The sequence below is a fragment of the Acanthopagrus latus genome, chromosome 11, assembly GCF_904848185.1.
Source record: "Acanthopagrus latus isolate v.2019 chromosome 11, fAcaLat1.1, whole genome shotgun sequence".
Classification (NCBI taxonomy): domain Eukaryota; kingdom Metazoa; phylum Chordata; class Actinopteri; order Spariformes; family Sparidae; genus Acanthopagrus; species Acanthopagrus latus.
This window is the reverse complement of record NC_051049.1, coordinates 4456669-4477617: the sequence shown is the minus strand read 5'-3', so window position 1 is coordinate 4477617 and position 20949 is coordinate 4456669. Positions and strand designations below refer to the sequence as shown.

Below are 20949 nucleotides of genomic sequence, written 5' to 3'. Positions count from 1 at the left end.
CTCTGAATGCTTGTGTCGTACGGTTTGTTGTTGTTGTTTTTGTAAACCTAACCTCAAAGGTCATAACGTAGAAATATTATTAGGATCAACATTTAGACGAGAGCTAGACTGATTTACATCCATTCCATTACTTAATTAATCAGTAAGAAAAAAGAAAATTGGATTTTTGAAGTAATTTTCCAGTTCTCCATCACAGCATTTGAACTGTGAGCATTTGATGTGCGATAGTTACATAAATGTATATAATGCTGGTCAGTCAAACCAACATGACTGATGATGTCACCTGTTTTCTGACATTTGTGGACAAATATAATGAATTGATCACATAAAAAATGTCAAATTAAACATGAATGATGAGTGAATGAATGAAAATAAGCATCAGTTTTCTTGCAATGTAATTTATTGTTCTTATTTAATTGTGTAATAAGGAGTAATAAGCAGACAGTTGCAGTTGTTTACAGCTAACACTGCTATTGTTAAATTTAAGGGGGCTCCGATTGATCGCGTGCCGATCATTATCAGCCGATGTGTGTAGTGAAAAGTTTGATCAATGGTCTCTATAGAGCCCAACCAGAAGAGTCAGTCAGATAAACACACAGGACAGTTTCTCGATGCGACGCTGAGATGCCCAACACTGCTAACAAAAGCTATCCCACTGCTAATATCAATATGGATTCTCAGTACCCTCTTGGTTTAACCAGTACGATATATTTTCGAGTTCCTGCCAGCCAGCCAGTTTAGACTGAGGGAACAAATGGACCGGTACCAGTTCTCGTAATGTTACGTCTCACGCTGAGATGTTATCAATTAATAACTGTAGATGACAATAAAGTGAAGAAACGTCCTTCTGATCGGTATCGGCCCTAAAAATCCTGATCGGAGCACCCTTAGTTAAAATTATAAATATCTTATTTATCGCTCTTTGTTAACTAATTACAGATGCATCAGTGTACAGTCGGGTGTTTAACAGCAGTACATACATGAGACAGATAAATGTGAGGTAGTTTAACAGGTAGATAACAGTGTCATCATTATATAGATGGATTATGTTTTTTTTTTTAAAAACTCTAACATGTCTTTAAAACTCTACATTTAAGGGATCCTTGAAATAATATTTTATGGGTTTTTTCCACATATTATTACATGATTATCTGCTTTTTGAACTGTCCAATATCAGCCATAAAGTAGAAACACCGTCAGACTTTTACTGCTAACTAAAACTACAACTATTGCACAGTTGGATTTTGTCAACCTTCTAGTACTTAATGCATCCAGACCAAAGTCATCCACTACCTACATTGTTTTTTTTATGATTTAACTGATGAATGTAAACCCACTGGATTGCATTAGTCTTGAATTTCAGTATGTCGATTGCGAGTGCAGAGTTATTTCCATCAGAGGATTGTTGAGGCCCAACATGTCGATCATGTTTGGATTGCAGAGAATTCAATATTTCTTCAGGAAACGATCATGATTCAGACACACACACGTGGTGTGTGTCCCGCATAAAACATGCAAAAAACTCATATTTTAAAAACATAACTGCTTTCTCCAAATCTGCCTCTACTTTTCTCTGTGGACTGGAATTGGTCCTTTTGGATTAGGAAGTATACAAAGTGAACGCAAGATTAAATCAAGACAAAGTCAAACGCTCAGACTGTTTTATTGAAAGGACAACGCAGCGTGCGATATTGAATGGGCAGCGTTGCTTTTGTCCTGCCTCCTGCCTCGCTGCAGGATTTGTTTCTCATTTGTAAGCATCCGCACAATTATTTTGGGTAGTGCCAATTGAATATCTGATTGGGGTTATGAATTCAGGGGATTAATTTCACTGCAACAATGCATCAATTGTTTCCAGTAAGAGACGCAGAGGCGGTGTTGTTGTTCAGTAAACTGATCATACACAGAGTGTACTAATGCTTCTGTGGTGGAATCCATTGATCTGCTGTCCCCCTGCATAGTACTTTCCTAATGATATCTGAGATGCCACTGTTACAGAAACGGAGAGCAGCATTTCCCCGGCCCTCTAGAGCAATTTATTGTGGGAAGGTAATAATAAGTCTATATTTGAAAAAACGGACTGGATGAGCCCCTGTCTGAATGTGGGCTCCGAGCCTGAAACCACAGCGGCTCATGGTGGCACTGGGAGTCATTTTCAATTCTTCTCCAGACTGAGACATCATTGACTGTAAGAGGGCAGTTTAAAACGAGAAGCTGCATTGTATATGTTAGAATTTGCACAGGCTTTTTTCAGCCTTTTTTCCCCCTCACTCTGTTAGGGAGTGTATACAAGTTATTGGTGTGAGGATGGGGGATTAAATATACATATTTTTTAAAAAACAAAATAACAAAATACATATGCGTACATACATATGGAGAACATTCGAGACACATTGAATGAAACGCTGCCAACAGTGATTAAAACCACAGAATTATTGAAACACATGAAAAAATATACAGTACATGAATTAAACAAGATGTCTGACTACCCCTCAAATAAATTACAAGCCGCCGGAGTCACATTTTTAAAAAAGTGCAATGTTAAATTTCAAAGTGAAAGCTATCTTTGTGGTTCAAGTAAGTTTTTCTATACAAATAAAATCTTGTGTATTTGAGGCGATGATGAATGTGACAGTACCGAGTGAATTCTGGGGAATTCTGGATTGTATTTGTACAGCTGACAGACTGTCTTGTTTTACTAACACAATCAGGGATTTTGTCATGTAGTTGATAATTGAATAAGCAGCGAAAAACCACCATCAGCAAATGTATTTTCAGGGCCTGTTTTTTTTTTTTCTTTCCTCCCCGGGGTGAAGCGTGTCAGTGGTGCAGCATCTGCCACAGCACGGTAAACATAACACTGAATCAAACCACAGTCAAGTTTCTGGCCATTGATCTTCAGTCATTAGCTATGAGCTCATGGCGCCACTCAATGACCAGCAGGACTCCCAGGGTAATATAAGCACGCATCCCCACTATCGATCTTCATTTTGTGTCAAACACTCCTAATAGTTGGTGTCAAAAACACGACGGCCAAACCAGGAAAAGTGGTTTAACCAAGCCGGGACTGAAGGTCAGCCTACTTTATCGTTCAGACGGATAAACAAACACATTTATACATGGCAGTTCATTTTGGTGCCTGATTCTGGTTTTCAGAGTTTGAGTCCTTGCCTTTGGACAAAAATGCAAAATATCCCATCTGATTTTAGCCGTTTTGATGCTGTTAGTTTTCTACTAGTTTTAATCAACAACAATTAAAAATACTTCACTCCTGAGTCATTTTCTGAGTTGGTTCTACAATATAACAGCTAGATTTCACCAGATACGTCTCCACCACGCCAACAGAGCTGATTTGTTTCACTTTAGTCTGTGTTAACTTTCACCAGCGCTCCGTATCTGCTCCGTCCGAGCTTCAGCAGTCCGAAGCCCTGCGACACAAATACGCACGACTTCTATTTTGCAGCAATGATTATGTGATCATCGCGGGAACTCCTCGGTCTCGCGATGCTAGCTGTGCACTGTACTGCGCCATGGCGGACTCAAAACGCAACTGGTGGGGGTTGCCGGACGGCGGAGCAAAACCGGATCAGAGCCGTAACGCAGCCGACACGTATCTGATGGAATCTCAGGGTAAGCTTCCAATTACAAAGCACCAATCAGCGCTGGGATAGAACAAAGACAGAACGAGAGAGTCTGCCCTCTTTGAAATGTCACTTCAAGATTTTGTGACGGGATAAAAGAAGGGAAGAGATCATGAAATGTTGCTCAATCTTAAATTTGAAAAATGGTTCATTGGTACAATAGTTTTATGGATTATACTTTGAATGACTGTTAATGTTAATTGTGCAGTTTGACCCTCTGGCTCAAGACTAAATCTTAATATCGAGGATGTCCCATGTAGATTCTTAGGATCGGTGTTAGGGCCAGTTTTGACATATCTTAATGGATCAGCATCAGTTGAAATGAGGTCAATCAAAATCCAGCCCTGTCTTTACTGAACTTCAGCCTGCCGTGTGTTTCAGCGCGCTGCTCGCTCACAGTCGAGACTCCACAGTCACATTTCACATTTGGTTCCATATGTGAGTGAAAATATAAGCATGAATGAGAGAAATGATGCGTCCCCACCAGCGACTGACTCTGTCCTGACAGCTTGGCTGGCAGAAATACGAGGGATTCGCTTAAACTCAGACGGTAACGACCATGTCCAGCTTCAACTCTGAAGCAGAAAGGAGACGAGATGAGAAGGAGAATATAATGTACTTGATAATGATTCCTCTGATGCACGCAGGTGCTCAAAAAAAACTTAATAATTAAACCAAGTGTAATAACTTTCATCAGAGTCTTTGTTTCCCGTGGCAACTTTTCATTTAATTTACGTTTTGTTGTCAAGGAAAAAAAAAAAAAGACCGTCAACAAATATTTTTTCATCATAGTTTACATTGACGGAAAGTACCACACACACACACACACACACACACACACACACACCGACAGACAGACAGAAAGATAGATTCCAATAACCCGGAGTGATTACCAGTAGCAATATGATAATCCAAGAGGAATTTATTTTTTTAAAAGAACTGCCAATCTAAGTCCATGCAATAAACATCAAGAAAACCCATCTCTGCATCAGCTTTCCCAATAAAATTTTCTCTCAGCGAAAAGATAATTGGATGACTTCCTGAGATCTATTATAGAAAAACAGTCACTTTCATTACACCAGACTTTGACATCATTTCAAGTTCTCATTTTACAAAAAAAAAAAAAAAGAAGAAGAAGAAAATAGTGAAACTGGAATGGAGCACAGTTCAACCCCTGGGCTAATCGTGGGGCCTTTTATCTGCAGCAGAAAAGAGTGTCTTTTGTCAGAAAGATGCACCCTCAGTCTGGAGTGAGGACGAGGAGGAGGAGGAGGAGGAGGAGGAGGAGGAGGACGAGGAGGAGGAGGAGGAGGGAAAGTTCTGGGTATTGTCTCTCCAGAGGACACTAATGGGTTTTGGTGTCGTGTGTTTTTCACTCAACACTTGACACATGGAGCTGTTCTCCTTCAATCACTCCACTTTAATATCCATTACGATGACGTACGGCGAAGTAACGGGCCGACTATCGGTCACTTAGATCGTCCAAAAGGAGAGTCTATTTTTAATACTTTAAAACGCCGTCCTTTTCTTTGCATCTCGACACGATAAGTTGTCTTGGTAACGCTGCATCCGGTGTGTACGACACTTTCTTTTTGTGTGTGTGTGCTAGAAAGTCAATGTCTGAATACCTTTTGTGTCTGGCCATGTACAGTATGCAAGCAAACGAGACACTATTGCTTGTAATTCTCTTCTCAAGGCACTCGACTGTCTAATGAACCCCTGAATGCCAATGAGGCTGGGGGAGGAGGCTTCACAGTATTTGGGGCAATAAAAGATGTATTCGGTGTGAAGGGAAAGGGGAAAAAAAAAAAAAAATACATTCTCCTGAAATACAACTTCTCCTTGTCCTCACCTGGCACAATTTAAATTATTGCTCCATCCCGGTAAAGTAGGACACTCCATACCTCCTAATCCATTAGGCAATTAATTTGGGAACTTAAAACATTGCTGCAGATTTCTGCCGAGCAGTTTTCATAGTTACTACTAGACGGAGAGCACTCGGGGGCAGTCCCCTGAAACTTGAGTAGATGATTAAGTGCATTTCTGCTCCTGAGAAGAGATTATGTCTTGTGCTGGAGTCAGAGGATGGAGCATGGCTGTGGAACTTGGCAATGGTCGAGGTACATTGAGATAATGATGTACCTGTCCTCAACAATAACGCTAATCATATCTCACCTCTAGGGTATCGCTTTAAGGTCAGAACAAATTCGCGACCATACATTAAGTCCTTGTATTGTTTTAATGAAGGTGCACCGATTCCTGCCGCTACGGATTGCACTTACACCTCTGATACCCCGCGTGTATAGATGCCTCCAAATCCTAATTCTCTTCTCACTTACCGGGGAAAAAAAAATACAGAATACAGAACACCTCGGAACTCCAAACATTATGAGTAAGGAGATTGTGACATATAAGCCTGCAGGCCCATTTTTAATGAACGTGAAACCTGGCCTGAGTTTACACCGAACCGCAGACTAGTGCCCCAAAATTACAGCCATGCACCACCTTTCCACTCTGCACTCGCACAAGGCGCAGCAGCGGCTCTCCAAACGTGTGGGGGGGCCACTGAAACGACCGTCTGTGCTCCGACGTCGGGGCCCGATGGCAGTTTCTTTTTCATAGAGGGAGCCGTAGAGATATATTTATGTTTCTCCCCCCCATTACCAGAGCTTTAAATAATAAAGTAAAATAAATAGCATCCATTAAACTGATCACATTGTGCTAACTCAAATTGTGTTTATTATGCTAATGGTACATGAAATTAAGAAAAAGACCTTGATGCCAGTGGATTTAATTAATGGGCTTTGGGAAAGGCACTGAGACATAATTCATTTCTGAGTAAGTAAGTCTCATTTGCAGTTCCATGGGTCCTCATGCCGCTGATTGCCTGAGTTATTCTTGCAGATGTGCTGCTCACAGCATGTCCCTCCATTAGAAATGAACACCTCATTATATAAACTACCTAATTAAACATAATACAGCTCCGCATTGACTCATTAATGCGTAGCCCTCTTTTCTCTGAAGGAAAGAATGTGAGGAGGGGGGAGAAAAAGGGGAGAGAGAGAGACAGAGATAAAGCAAATGAGAGATAGAGGAAGAAGAAAAGACTCTATGAACAGTACGACGAGTCCACTGTCGTCCCGTCGTACGAGAAAAAAAGGATTCACAGATTTAAGTCATTGTTACAAAACACAATAACAAAAGTGATGAAAACATTACAGGTCTGACAGAACCGCTGAATCATCTTTTTAGCCTCCCTTAATTGCTAATTATATTTGGTGGAGCACAATAGGAGCCAAATTGCAATTTTTAATGTCACCTTTTAATTATCCAACCGAAGGCTAAAACGCCGGACAAAACACAAACTCGTGTCTCAGTCGGTGAAGAAGTGGGGAAAGTGAAGTGGAACTCAGGAGCCGGCTGAGAAGGAGATCAATGAGTATAAATGAGGCCGAACCCCCCCCTCCTCCTCATCCTCCTCCGTGGCTCAATCAACCCCTTAACCCAAAGCAAACACCGGCTGGAGCCTCAGCGATTCAACATTAATGTCGACGACCCGAGGAAACACAAGTTCTTTGAGTGCTGAGCCATCAATCGTTGACTTGCACACATTCATTCCTTTACTCGTGGTGTGTCTAAAACGTGTGTGTTACGATCAGCGTTTGTCTTTAAAGACATTTTCCATTACGCTGATGACACTGTGGCTTATGGTTGCATTTAGATGCATGGAAATGTATGAATGAAACAAAGATTTAGAGGGTTTGTTTAATAAATCTTTACTCAAGGTCCACTTACTATTATTATTCCAGGGTAGTAACACTGTATTTAAACCCTTGTATTTAGGATTCATTATCTGTACATATGCTCAGTAGATGATTCATGTTACGATTCTAAGGGTGCTTGGATCAGAAGTTTTGGGGCTGATTATGAATCGCTGAAATCTTAATCGATATGTTTATTTACTTTATTATCATCATCTGTAGTTGTAAAAAGACACCATTACAATGTTAGGCGAGGTTTTAAAACAAGACTGAAAAGTTATTTGAAACAAAACAGGACACAAAATTTACTGAACCAGAATTTGGGAAAGATTCTGTATCTTAGCCTTCGTACTCCATCAGTGCTTGTACTTGGTTTCTTTCTTCTCTGACAGAAGTTTGGTCAAATGTAAACTGATTTAAAATGTCTGCAACTCCAAACTGAAAGTACTTCTACCTCCAACCTAAGCTGAAGTACTTCAGTTTATATATATGTACTGTAGAGTCCGCCGTCAGTGCTCTCTTCCTGTGGTCCTTTAAAGAGCTAAAACAATGTAGAGTGATCATCCACTGATGACAATTTGTTGTTATCGATCATCCCGTGTGGTCCTGCTGTAGCCCCATGGTGCCTTGTCAGGCTTTTAGCAGTTAAATATTTTGCTCATATATCAAATAAGTCATTTTAATAATACATTTTTACCATTTGCTCAAAATGCATTGATCTCTTTCATACAAAGGGCTGTATGAGTTCATTTACATTTCATCCTCCCCTATGCGATGCCTGATTGCAGCAATGGCTTCTATTATTAAGAATTTACTTTCTTAATTATGCTGCAGTTATGTCACAGCTTTATGGTTCGGTTGTGCCCTGCGGTGTTCTCGCAGACACATAACCCAACAACTCAGCCCCGGACTATAAACTCTACATTAAAAGTTCCTGCATAGTCACAAAGAGAATTCACAACAATTGCGAATGCAGATAATTAGTCTGCGATTGCTAGAAATTAGGCCATTATGAAAACTGCAGCCACCCCCGCTGACAACTTCACTCCATGATTAACTGTTAATAACGCTGCCTCCCTGCAAAAAAAACCTCTATTCCAAGTGACTTTGAAGCATCCGCAGCTTTAGTAACAGGACAAAGTGACAAACGGAGCCACGAAGACCGAGAGGATGCATTCACATAATGTACATTCATCCACACTGCTGGATATCTTCTGTCATCCCAGATCAACAGAGACGTCAAACCGAACCGGTGGAACCAAAGGTAATCATCAGTTACTGCGATGAATTTCAGGGAACGCTGACACACATTTATTAAATATCCCTCAAACCTTGAAAAGAGAAAAGCTCTTTAAACTTTGTAGTCTGCACCGTTTTTTTTTTTTTTTTTTTTTCTTTCTTACAGAGAAGAGCTGTGATCAGGAGTCACAAGGAAGTAGGAGCGTCATAACAATAGTAGAAAGATGTCAAACCACATTTTCAGCATGATTCACTTCTCCACATTTGATCCAGGTGCTTGATATATTGAGTAGAGGCACAGAAGTCGTGTATTTAGTTGAGTTGTGTACTTTACAATTATTTAAAATGTCGCTACAAGAGAGGAAGTGAGTCTACCAATGTGACTAAACCTGAAATGAATCAAACTAAAGCATCACTTCTTCCATGAATATATGAGTTACGTCCGATAGATTTTCATCAGCAGTGTCGGTTGTTTACGGGTTTTATTACCACCAGCAAAGTTTGACTGTGGGATCATTTGTGTGTACAGGTGTCAGGGTGTGTATTTGCCCCCAAACAGCCAGATAACTTTGTCGAATGTTAGCCTTAAGCTAGCAAGCAGTGACACTCGGAGGATGTGTGTGTGTCGAAGTGTTTGAATTCAGGTCAATCACTCAACTCAGCACTCATCGGAGACTCTGGTTTCATTAAGTTCATGAAGTAAAGGAACATTTCCCCCTTCAGCCAACATTACAGTACATAAACAGCCAATACACACACACACACACACACACACACACACACACACACACACCCCATACTTCCATTTCACTTTTGCTGTTGCTTCACACTTATGTAATTAACGATTAAAATCCAAAACAAAGTTAAGCACTTACCTCCTTCATCAAGAGGTGCAATCTCCCAAACTGGGCACAGCTCACTGTGAAGTCTGGCTCTGCTTCTGTGAAGACAACAAGTTTGTCAGTGGATTATTAATATTGTTTTTTTATTTTTTTTATTCCAAATATGTTTCACACATAAAGTCATACAATTCAATGCAATCCCACAATTTGATACAAGCGTACAGTATTGAAAACTGCTTCCAGACCCCCTAATCTTAAACTTCATAAACTAAAAGAATATCCAGTGACTGGTGACTGAAATTTTTGCATATTACTGCTGTCTGGAGAGTGGAGATCTCTACAAAATGGTAAATGAACTCCACTTGTACAGCAATTTTCAATTTTATCAGACATGTTTTACAGCCGGCCCGTCGAGATCCACTTGAGGTTCAGCGACTTGCTCGAGCAGACCATGTGGTCAGGAGGAGACGGGGATCCGACTGTGAGAAGTCTGTAATCCGCTCTAGATCCTGAAACACAACCTCATGGAGGCTCTTGTAGTGGTTGGACGATGTTTAACTAGTAGTCAACAGCTTCGTCTTCTGACTACACCCAACAGCACTGAGACTGTGGGCAGTGTGACTGTCACTTAAAGGGTGTGAAGCAACTTAACAGTTTCGCCCACTACATGGCAGCAAAAGTACAAATTTCAGTCGGTAAGGAAGAAACAACACAACTAAAGATTCTACAGTCACAGTATAAACAACATTTTGATCATGTCGACCAACTTCATGGCAATCCGTCCAATAGTTGCTAAAGCAGGTCACTAAAAAATAAAAATGTTAACTTCGTGGTGGCACATAAGGAAAAGTCACGATCTCCGGACGTCACCAAACGCATCAGGATGTTTCAGTCTGGATCAAAGTTGTGGATCAATGAGCTAACTGCAGTTTCTAGACTGGTAGATGGTGCTAGCATGGCTGAAAACATCCCCTCCTTTGGTACATGGAGTTAGCACCATCTTGCTTGTTGTAAAATTCTTTCTCACTCTCTCTCTCATCAGCCAGTCAAAAAGTCACCGTCACCTTGTGAAAAGATTTTCTCCGGGTTTGAACTTTGATAGAAACATTTGAGATAATGTCCTGCGACTACACAACTGGTTCTTAACACAGAAACATTTCATATAACATCTTTAACAACTGATTACTGCAGTAATGGCCAGTAGAAGATTGGCATAATATATTATGTGATCAGATGAATCCTTATAATAAAAGCTAATCTGCAGAGGAGGAGTAGCAGTGTCAGTGGCCGAGCAGCGTTTACATAAAAACTGCGTCTGTGACGATTTGGGAGAAAAATACAAAAGAAAATGAAAATTTTGTAACTCACAAAAACAAGAAATCACACCTTCATATGTAAACAGAGAAAACTGTTGTGAAAAACGACATTTCTGCTGGGGGTTTTAATTACAGAAGGTAGATTGTTATCTTTTTTTATCTTCTAATTTATTGAGTGTGTTTACGCTTTGTATATGCTGTGTTGTGAATGTTGCAGGGGACGGCCTCTGGTCATTGCATGCCAGCCTTTTCAATGTAACACAAGACCTTCCTGAAACTCTTGAAAGCTGACAGTGCTTTGACGTGAGCTGTGTTAATTACAGTAATGGCACGCACTCTCATTAAGTCATTGTTTACGTATCCCGGGGCCTTATGGGAGCCTGAGTGGTGCTCCGGTCTGCTCGAGCACCGCCGCCTCGCTGGTCTGTGTGGCTATGGCCTCGTTAACGCAGACAGCTGTTCCTCCCAGCCACAGCCATGGCCAACATGACGAGTGGCGCCGGACACGCCGCTGAACACACCCACTGCGGGAGCAAACTGTCAGAAATAGAAGTATCCCACAAGGCAGGAAAACGTCAATGAGTAATCAGCGAGAAAGTGCTCCTCGGGTCATGTTTTTCAGGCCCAGCCCCCCCCCACACACCCCAACCCCTCGTGAACCAGCCGCTCCCCTTCACAAGACCGTGAGGCTTGTCTCATGACCCCCGTCCTATCCCTTCAAACTGGTGCAGTCAAAGGTGCAGTTGGTGTATAATTCCACCAGTGACCTGTGGTGAGGGGAGCCATGTGCAAGAGATGAACAGCGTCACAGGAATACCTGTAAGATTTCTCAGACGGGTCATGAAGCCGAAAGGGCCCGAGTGGCGATTCTGCAAGAGGCAGAAAGAATAACAATATTTATAAAACTGCTAAAAATAAAGTGTTGGACTGAAGAGGAAGTTACAAGAAAGAAAAAAAAACTTGTGAACTTGAGAGTAAAAAAAACAAAAAACTATTCATCACATTTCCTCTGAATTTGATAATTCTCTTAAACTTCCGAGAGCTGCGGAGATCTGACGACGGCAGCACAGTAGCAGAGGTGAGCAGACACCTTCTGAGACCCGTCACGGAGCGACGGCACAAACTATCACCGACATGATGAATAAAACATAAGCCGAAGCAATTAACATCATTCTGAACGCGGTAGTTTTCGCGCGGCAGACTGAGAATAACGCCGACACCAGTTTTGTTTGCCATAACTTTTTTTACGCTGATCTTTACTGTCTGCACGCGAGTCAAGAAGTACAACTTTAACATCGGCCAGATTGCTTTCCTTGAATATTTAACACCTGATATACGAACATGTCGCAGATTTTGCTGTGAAATAGCAGATGTAGGTTAAAGTTATTGTCTCTGATTGGCTGTTGTTCCTCCCAGATCACATGTGATTGACCACGTGATCACTTGACAGCTTCTTAAATGTCACTCTTACACTTTGCTGTCAGCATCAGACGCTGCTGAAATAAATGTGTTCCATTTTCACGCTCAGCAAACAACATTTGAATCCTAAATTGGCTCTTTATACCACTCTCATGCATAATTATTTGTTGAGCTTGACAAACACTGACCCTGGTGGTGGTGGTGCACATTAGGGCTGCAACCAACAATTATTTTCATTAATCTTGGCCTATAAAAATGAAATAAAAAAAAATAACTCAACACACTCACAGAGAGGCCACTGAGACACCTTTACATGTCTCTTTCTGTCCCAGAGACACACCGAAAGCCTGGAAGATCTTCAATTTACCGTCACGCAAAAACAATTATCATGTGACGGTATTAGGACGATAATTCAATTATCAAAACAGTTGCAGATTTATTTTTCCGTCCAATCTGGCGCACATGGCTCAGAGGATGGCGGTGTCGGTCAGTATGTGGCGTGGACAGCTGGTCGGTTCAGACAACTTTGGCCCGTGCAGCACGTGAGCAGCAGCCACAAGCGGACGTTTCTCATTCCTATTCCTGTTTTCCATCCCAATCTGCAATCATCTCCCCAATCATATCCGGCTGCGCTGCTTGCTTTTTTTTCTTCTTTTTTTTTTTAACTAAATATTTTTGTTAGAAAGCTCGACAATGGGTAAAAAAAAATCTAAAAACTTGTGGGATCAATCAGTGCGATCAGCGCAATCAGTCCATCTACTCCTGACAGTTTCCACCCCTCCCACAATCTGAAATATTAAAGCTTCATCAAACGTGATTGTGCGGAAATTGATTAATGCTTTCTAAAAAATGTATTGCAATATTAAAAATTCCAACTTATCATGTCAGAGGGAAGATGGCAGCGATGGCTTCGAGACACGGGGATTGAAATGTCTAATAAGGGAACACTGCCTTCCCTCTGAATGTGTGAACTATAAAAGCTTTAATTTCCCTATCATCGCTCGGATCTAATACCAATCTGTATTCTTTATTCGGGCCGTCTGTGTTGCTGCCAGACAAAGCCTTTGAAAAGCCAATTCCTGGGAATTAAAGAAAGAGAGATTAAAATATCATTAGGTGCTACATAATTGAATGTCAATTTTGAATAAACTTGAATTCAATTCCCGGCCATTACACTGAATGCGGCCTTTTTTTTTTTCCAATCAGAGTTTTGAGCCCGCAGATGAGAGCGAGGTACGAACTTCAAAATCATTAAACTGAGGGGAGTTTGTTTGGCCTTGGCGCGCCAGACTGCTTTGATTCTGGCTCCGAGCGGCGGGATGAGCAGCTGGAGGAGAGATCAAATTGAAACAAAGCTTCAGAAAATTGAAGGAAACATGAGCATAATAATATTTAATAATTAAATTCTCGCAAACAATGGCAACCGAATGAAGTAATCTGCAAAAGTGTGCAGCATCATTTGCATAATTGACACAGTCCCCCCCTTCCCCCCGTCTCCCTCCTGTAAATGAATGATGACGACAATAAAAGATGTTGCTAAAATTGGGAACAATAACAGCAAAATTTCATCAAGGCCCCCATGCTCTGATTAATCTGCGCTTGCAAATCAGTGCAGGGGAAAGAGAGAGAGAAAGAACCAGAGAGAGGGGGGTGAGATTTGGGGTGGTGCTGGTGGAGGAGGAGGGGGGAGGCAGGTGATTAACAACAGCAGGGATTGCCGCCGTGGACAACGTGCCCTGTTTTGCTCAGCTCGAGGGGCACCACACGAACCGCTCCACACAGCTGCTGCAGGCACTGGCTAGCTCGATCATCCCCTGAAAGCCTGAATGAGTGCAATCATTTGTATTGTCATTAACCCCCAGCGCACTGTCTCCATGCCTCAGCACTTAGAAAACCCATAATTCCGCTCCTCAACCCCCGAAAATCAGCTCAGACAGAAGGACGTGTTGGCAGACTTGGAAAAAAAAAAAAAAAAAGAAGAAGTTCAGTGACATGAAAAAAAAAAGCTGCTCATATATCGACTATGATATCATTCTATGGGACATTCCTAAATGTTTCTAATCTTTTTCTCAGCTAATTATTTGCTATCTGAGTACACTGCCATTTTTAATTACTAAGTATGAAAGAACTGTATTAAATGAAAGCGTGACACAATGAGAGACCTATTTTATATTCAAGATTTCTAATTAACGGCTTCTCTTTATACACATTTTCTATCTCTGCGATCGTTCAGATAACAGCCTTCATCATCATCTTTTGATGTTTACAAAACACGAAAACAGGCATCATCCAGATTTATGCCGCGTCTTAGCGTCTTAGCAGCAGCATTTGCATTTACTAGTCAATTAACTTGATTAAATTCATATTCCAAGTCTGATTCAACTTTGTTTTTGCGGGAGACAGTTATTGCTCGGTGAATTAAATAGCGGCGCGGGCGAAATGACGCAATAGAGGAAAGAATTGGGGTGTGTGTGTGTTGGGGGGGTTTCTATTATGCTGTAAACAACACAAGACAACAGCAGTGACACATTACAAGCAGTACAACCCATGTTAGGCTCAACCGTCTGAAATAAAGGGTCTTGTTGTGCAATGAAGCGTGTTCTTCTTCTCTCTTTCTGTTTTTTTGTTTAAATAATGATAACCTAGGTTCAGGCACGTCTTTAGCGCGAGCCCTCCTGGAGTCATTAGTAAACACATATGATGTTTTCATGACATTCTTCCCCGGACTATTCCCACAAGCCACCACTATCTTGTAAATTCCACGCAATTAGTAGCCTCAACATACCCGGAGACACTCATTTGATTTTAACCTCCTCTGTCCAATTAACAAAAATGTAGGTTGGAAAATAAATGGCAGACGCCTAAGATAATTAATTATGTGTCCACCAAGCTGTTAGGCCGTGTGCACAGAGCAGGGGCTGGCAATAAGAGCCGGGCACACACCGCCATATGGCCTCTTGTGAGAGCGGACATCGTTTGGGGGGTGGGGGGGCTGCAGTGGTACACCCCTTAAATTCTCACACATATTTATGTCTCTGCCACAATGGAGAAAGACAAACATATGTTGTGAAAAGCTGCAGAATTAGTCAGAGATAAATGGGTTTTTTTATGATTGATGTTTTGATAATGAGTGCTTCATTTTGACCCATCTGTGATCCCGCGAGGGACTTTTACCTTCTACTGTAAGTTATGTTCTACTGTCACGTGGTTTTAATGCAAAATATAAATAAAATGCTGCTTTTTGGGTCGGTACACTAAGAGAACTACTCCTCCTCTCTCACAGCAGGAGCTGTTAAAGGGACCGGCCGTCAAATGTTAAGTTTTACTTTGTTGCTTTATACTTATATGGCTAAATCAACTTTAACACGTTTCTGATACACAAACTCCAACGACATCCTGTGGATCAGTAACTTCAAGCTGTTTGGCAAAGTTTGGTCAGGGAGCAGGAAGAAGGGCCCTGAGCTCAGCTGTGGTGTTTCACCTCAGAGTGTGACCAACATGGCCACCTAGAGGTAAGAAAAGATAACACAAACATCTGGTCTCATTCTGAGAGCGACAATAACCTAAATCCCGCCTCATAACAAGATCAGGACATTAGATTATTGGCACAATAATTATAATCAACATAAATTATGACGGTATTATGCCGACAGACACTTAATCCACAGGGATCCGGTAACAGCCGACACAATAATCCCATTCAGGAGTTTTGTTTTTTTTTTCGTTTTTTTTTCAACTGCAGTTGTTGTGTTCCCAAAACCAGTTTTTCACACTGCGTTACAGCTACGTAGCATTAATTCACTCAACGTGGCACATAGCGTACGAGTTAATATTCAACACTCTTAAAATGAAAGATAAACTGATTAAATCTCACTAAACGTTGTTCGGAAATAAGAGAAGCACTTTCACAGACCTCTGGAACGTGCTGAGGATGTGACATTTAACATTTAGCTCTAGACATTAGGCTGTGAGATGTTTTATAACAGGTGAAGCTTCTCCCCTGTTGAGCAGAAAACTTCCGGTCACATTCAGAAGCCAAGACATGTGGCACATTGGCCCAACGCCTGAAGCCCGTCTTTGTGTGCTCTGTAATAAACACCCAGCTTAAAGATGTTTCCAGCCCCTGACAGCCAACAGTGGCATGCCTGCACTTAATCGGGTGAAGGAAGCGCTATCTGATGAAATCCTTTTAATAGCAGAGTTCCGAGCTGTTTGGCATGAAATTATGCTGCTGGTAAGGATGGATGTGCTCTGTTCTGTGAGAGAAACAGGGGGTGGAAGTGCAGGAGGGGTGTTGATGCCCCCCTCTAACCCCGTCAGTAACATCTGTGACCGTGTGAACCTCTAAATGAATGTAGGCTGTTGATGTCATGGAAACTAGAAGTTCAGGTTTATGCAAGGTAATGCATAACTATGGGTATAATTACACCTGCCTGCCTGCCTGCATGGACAAAAAAGATCTGTTTCCTTTACATACACATTTCTGCAACTGAGGCCTCTTCCTCTCGCTGCACGGCACCGACAGCCTCGTGGTTATGGAATGTCAACAGCGAGCTCATCAGGTAATCCGATCTCTTGCTCTGTTGTACTTTACCCATCTAGAAACTATTAGGATGCATAATTATTAGCTTCAAGTGATTTCCTCTGTGGTGAGTTAAGTGAGAGAGTTAGAACATCAAACTGGTTGGATTACTGACAATGCTACTTTCCACGTCTTGTTAAAGATTTGTAGTTTGAATCAGATTTTGTGTGGTTTAGAAACGACACAGCACGACGGACATTAAGTCACTAGACACACTATGCTCTTGAAGTTTGGAGGTTGGTCTAAATCTACAGCCTACATTTAAGAAGTTAATTTAGTTATAAGAAGCGGGAATAGCCCTTTAATTGTTTTGATAATGTTACACAGTGTTTCCAGCGTCTTGTCACCTGTTAAACCCTGAACGTTACAGCGTGTCAGCTGGGTTTTTGGACTAGTTGTGCCATTTACAAGACATTTTACATTGGGACATAAAAACGCTGTGTTTTCTGGCGCAGAGCTTGTTTTTTGTTCTTCAGATGTGAGGGTGACCACGCCCGACGCCTCCGTGTTTTTACCCTACAGAGGCAACATTAATATATAAAAATAGTGGAGGTCTGTTTATTCTTTAGCGTCGCCGCTGTAAAATGTGAGGACAGAAACCAAACACTAGTCTGGTTTTGTTGCAGTCTGATGTACTTTGTCTCCCTCAAGTGGTCAAATGAGAAACAAACATCCTTCACAGTGCAGCATGGATCCCAACATGACGAGTTTCGCCATTTTTAACACATGAACTGACCTTTTTTTCAAAGGAGACATATTGACAGGTTACAGCACAGAAAGCACAGGTGGAATTAATTACTTTAATGATGGCTGCATTCCATTTAGGTGAGTCACTTTAAGGCCCCTGGTCAAGTCCATGCTGGCCAACTACTGGGCCCCTTATACAGAGCTTAGCGATCATCAATGTTATCAATTACAGCTGTGTGTTTCAGGCTTTGACAAACCTAAACCTACAACTCTGCTGTGAGATGACTACTTTTCATTCATCCTGAAACCTTACCAAAATATCTCTTACACAAGCTAAAGACTAGTATTCACACCAGATCAGATGTAGAATACCTGATGATGATGATGATGTTGGCATTGGAGTGGATTCAAACACCCATTATTTATATCTAAGAAATACAATTTTACAAAATTGATCTGTGTAAAAAACATCTGGTGACGCAACTAGGAAATGCTCCGGAGGCTAGACCATCCCATTTAACAACGGCTGACGAGGTTAACGAGGTCTCTCTGAAGGACTCGGCTTTGAAGACCGCAAAGACCGGGTCCTTCTAGGGGATGCAGATCATGAATCTAGACACAGCATTTGACTTGTCAAAGTAGCAAAACCCCAGGTGTAACTACATTAAAGCAGCATGATGTGAATTTTTCTCTTAAAATGTCAGTAACATGGTCAATGGTGTCTCTGTCACAGCCACCCTCCACCTCACTTGCTTGTTTCTGCAGAGAGAGGGTCGGATCACAGCGTTACGTACATGTTTACTTCAACACATGACATTGTTATGATGTGATGAGTTGTATCTGTAGTTAGCACCTGCATTACATCTGACAAATTTGTTACAGATTCGATTTACAAGTGTTGTTAGGCCACCAGGGGCGCCAAATCACACAAAATGCCAATGTCTGCACGATGTTGCTTTAATGATGTCACATCCCGTTTCCATGACAGCATGGTAGCAAACCAATGTGCACATCAGAAAACCACAGCTGCTGAATGTAATTCACCCGTAAGTCGCTGTATTATTAATTTTCACCTTTGCTACTGTGTCAAAATGTGGCTTTGTTGCACTGTTCTGTGCTCTTACTGCTACAGACTCCTCGGCGCATGTGCACAACGTTAATGCCACTTAAATTCCTGCATGTCTTCATTCTCCGCGTGCCTCGCAGAGCCCGTGACACACATGTCAAGACTGGTTAATTAACATGATTGGAGTAAACAAAAACCTCAGCCTCTGCTAATTAACAGTACGTTTTTCTAATTTAGTCAGTAACAATGTTAGAATGCCACCCATCCCCCGCCCTGAACAGATTTCAGTCCTCATCATGTAGTTAGAATGCTTACAGTTTTGAAAACACTGCTACCATTTCCCATAGTAGTCACAAACTAGTCAGAGTCAGTGTGGAGTCTGGAGTGAAACATTTCGGCAAAAAAAGGTCAACATGGACTTAAAAAAGCTTTATCGCAAATCGGCTCTTGTCACAAGCCGACAGTTTGACAAGTCAGAGGATGAAAAAGCACTCAACGGCTCCAGTACCCACGGCTCCAGATGCAGCTGAGGTAACCTGCAGCTCCCCTGGAAGGTGGATCTGAGCAGTGATCAGCACCAGGGGTCAGTCAAGACGGAAAGTCTGTGAAAGTCTGATCCAGTTGGATCCAATCCTGATTTAATTAAATGTTATCAACCCAATCTATTCAGCTCGTACTCAGTCCAATGTCATCATAGTTTTAATGGTGCTATATTTTCATGACTGGTTAGCCTATTAAAAGTCTGTACAGGCTATCTGTGACCAGCGTGACAGGATCTGTGGTTTAAAAACTGTATCACAAAGTTATTTTACATTTAAATCTAGATGGGCCTGAATTCATCATAAAAATAATAAGCCTGTGTCAGGTCGTTCACTCTAACTGCGGTTGTGACTATTAAAGTGCCTCACCACAGATGATTAATCATCGTGCTGATGAACAGATCACTTATGTTCACAAGTCCTGGATTTTAACTCATGTTTTGTTTGTTCCAACAGGAGACAAACTACATTTTAACAGGCAAACCAGACATACTTTATACAGTACTGTGTGAAACTTTGGCCCAACACCAGAGTTCTGATGTGTGAAGGGATGAAATATCAGTGTAAACAAAAGGAATATTACCCCCAGAGGGGCCTTGATTTCATTAAGCTAACCTAGATATTTGTGTAAGAGGGCTTCCAATTTGCAAGTTTGAAACAAACTGGCAGTTTGAGAGTCTACTTGTTTAACTGACCTGGATTTGGGACTGTGGGTGGATACAAATGTAAGACCCTGATAAGAGGTCTCACAAGTACGGATTGCTCCAATTTATTGGCCTAACATCAGCATCTTGTCGACAGATATGGTGGCATTCGTAGATGCCACTGGTTGATGTTAATCTGTTGTGATTCATTCATTATTAACATGAGTACATTCGCCGTGCAGCCCCGCAGACTGCAGTCAGAGAATGTTTTTAAAATTCCTTTGTTTAATTGTATAGCGTGTTTAAAAAAAGCTTTTGCAGGAGGGTTTTCAATAGGAGTTGTTTCAATGGGAAAGGTTAAAATAAAGTGTGCTTTGATTCAAAGATAGTGTAATGAAGGTCAGCTATTTTCTTCTAAAGTGGATTTCTTTGCGTCCTTTAATAAAATATTAAAACACCGTTATCGGCAAAAATTGTCATTTCAAACATCAGTATCAGTCGCAGCCAAGAGTTTCTGCTGATCCTGATTCCCATCGCACACAAAAGCCTGAGCTTGGCTGGTTTAAGTGGGATTTCTGACCAGTATCAAAAGTCTATTACAGCTATTCTTATCATGGATTACTATATGAAAATATCACCCACATTGTCTAGCTGTAGCATTTTGCTGTACTGAAAATAGGACATGTAGTCTTGACCAGGAGTTGTATCTGTGTTTCAGTTTTATTAGAAACTCAAGACAGGGCACAGTCACAGCCAGGAGGAATATCGAATGTTAGAAACTCAAAAATATCAACTGAATCAATCAATACTGTATGACAACAGGAATGAACACTGGGGGTTTTTTTCACATCCACTGTGGGGCAATAGATAAAAATGGCATCTCATCTCAAATCAACACGATCTCACAGCTTAAAGGATTTCTCACAGCAGCTCAGGTCAGTAACACTGATTGTTAGATTATCTCCCTTAAAACAGGATTCAGAGGCATTTCACTCGTCATGATTTTAACTATGATCATTTCATCAATCTGCAGTTTGTGTGCAACATTCGAATATCGAATGCCGTTCAGACGGTGAGTCCCGTTAAACCTTTTTCCAGCCTTTAAGGATTTCCTCCGCAGCGGCGAGAGTACTGTCTTGCTGTTAATGGAAAAACAATTGAAGGTTATGAGAAAAAGAGCCAACAATAATCTTTACTAGATCATTTTAGATGT

At 41.3% G+C, this 20949-nt stretch overlaps 1 protein-coding gene across 3 annotated transcripts in view; it reads right to left on the bottom strand.

Annotated features, from left to right (window-relative positions):
• LOC119028582 (kynurenine--oxoglutarate transaminase 3-like) overlaps positions 1–20949 on the bottom strand; it is a 60359-nt gene that overhangs the window by 31859 nt on the left and 7551 nt on the right. For 2 of the 3 annotated variants that reach the window (XM_037114737.1, XM_037114736.1), the window contains exon 14: positions 20438–20875. In XM_037114737.1, coding sequence (XP_036970632.1) covers positions 20819–20875 — 57 coding nt within the window. In that variant the 3' untranslated portion in view covers positions 20438–20818. Of the gene's footprint in view, positions 1–9516; positions 9582–20437; positions 20876–20949 lie in introns of those variants that run through there. The other variant, XM_037114738.1, reaches the window with a different exon arrangement.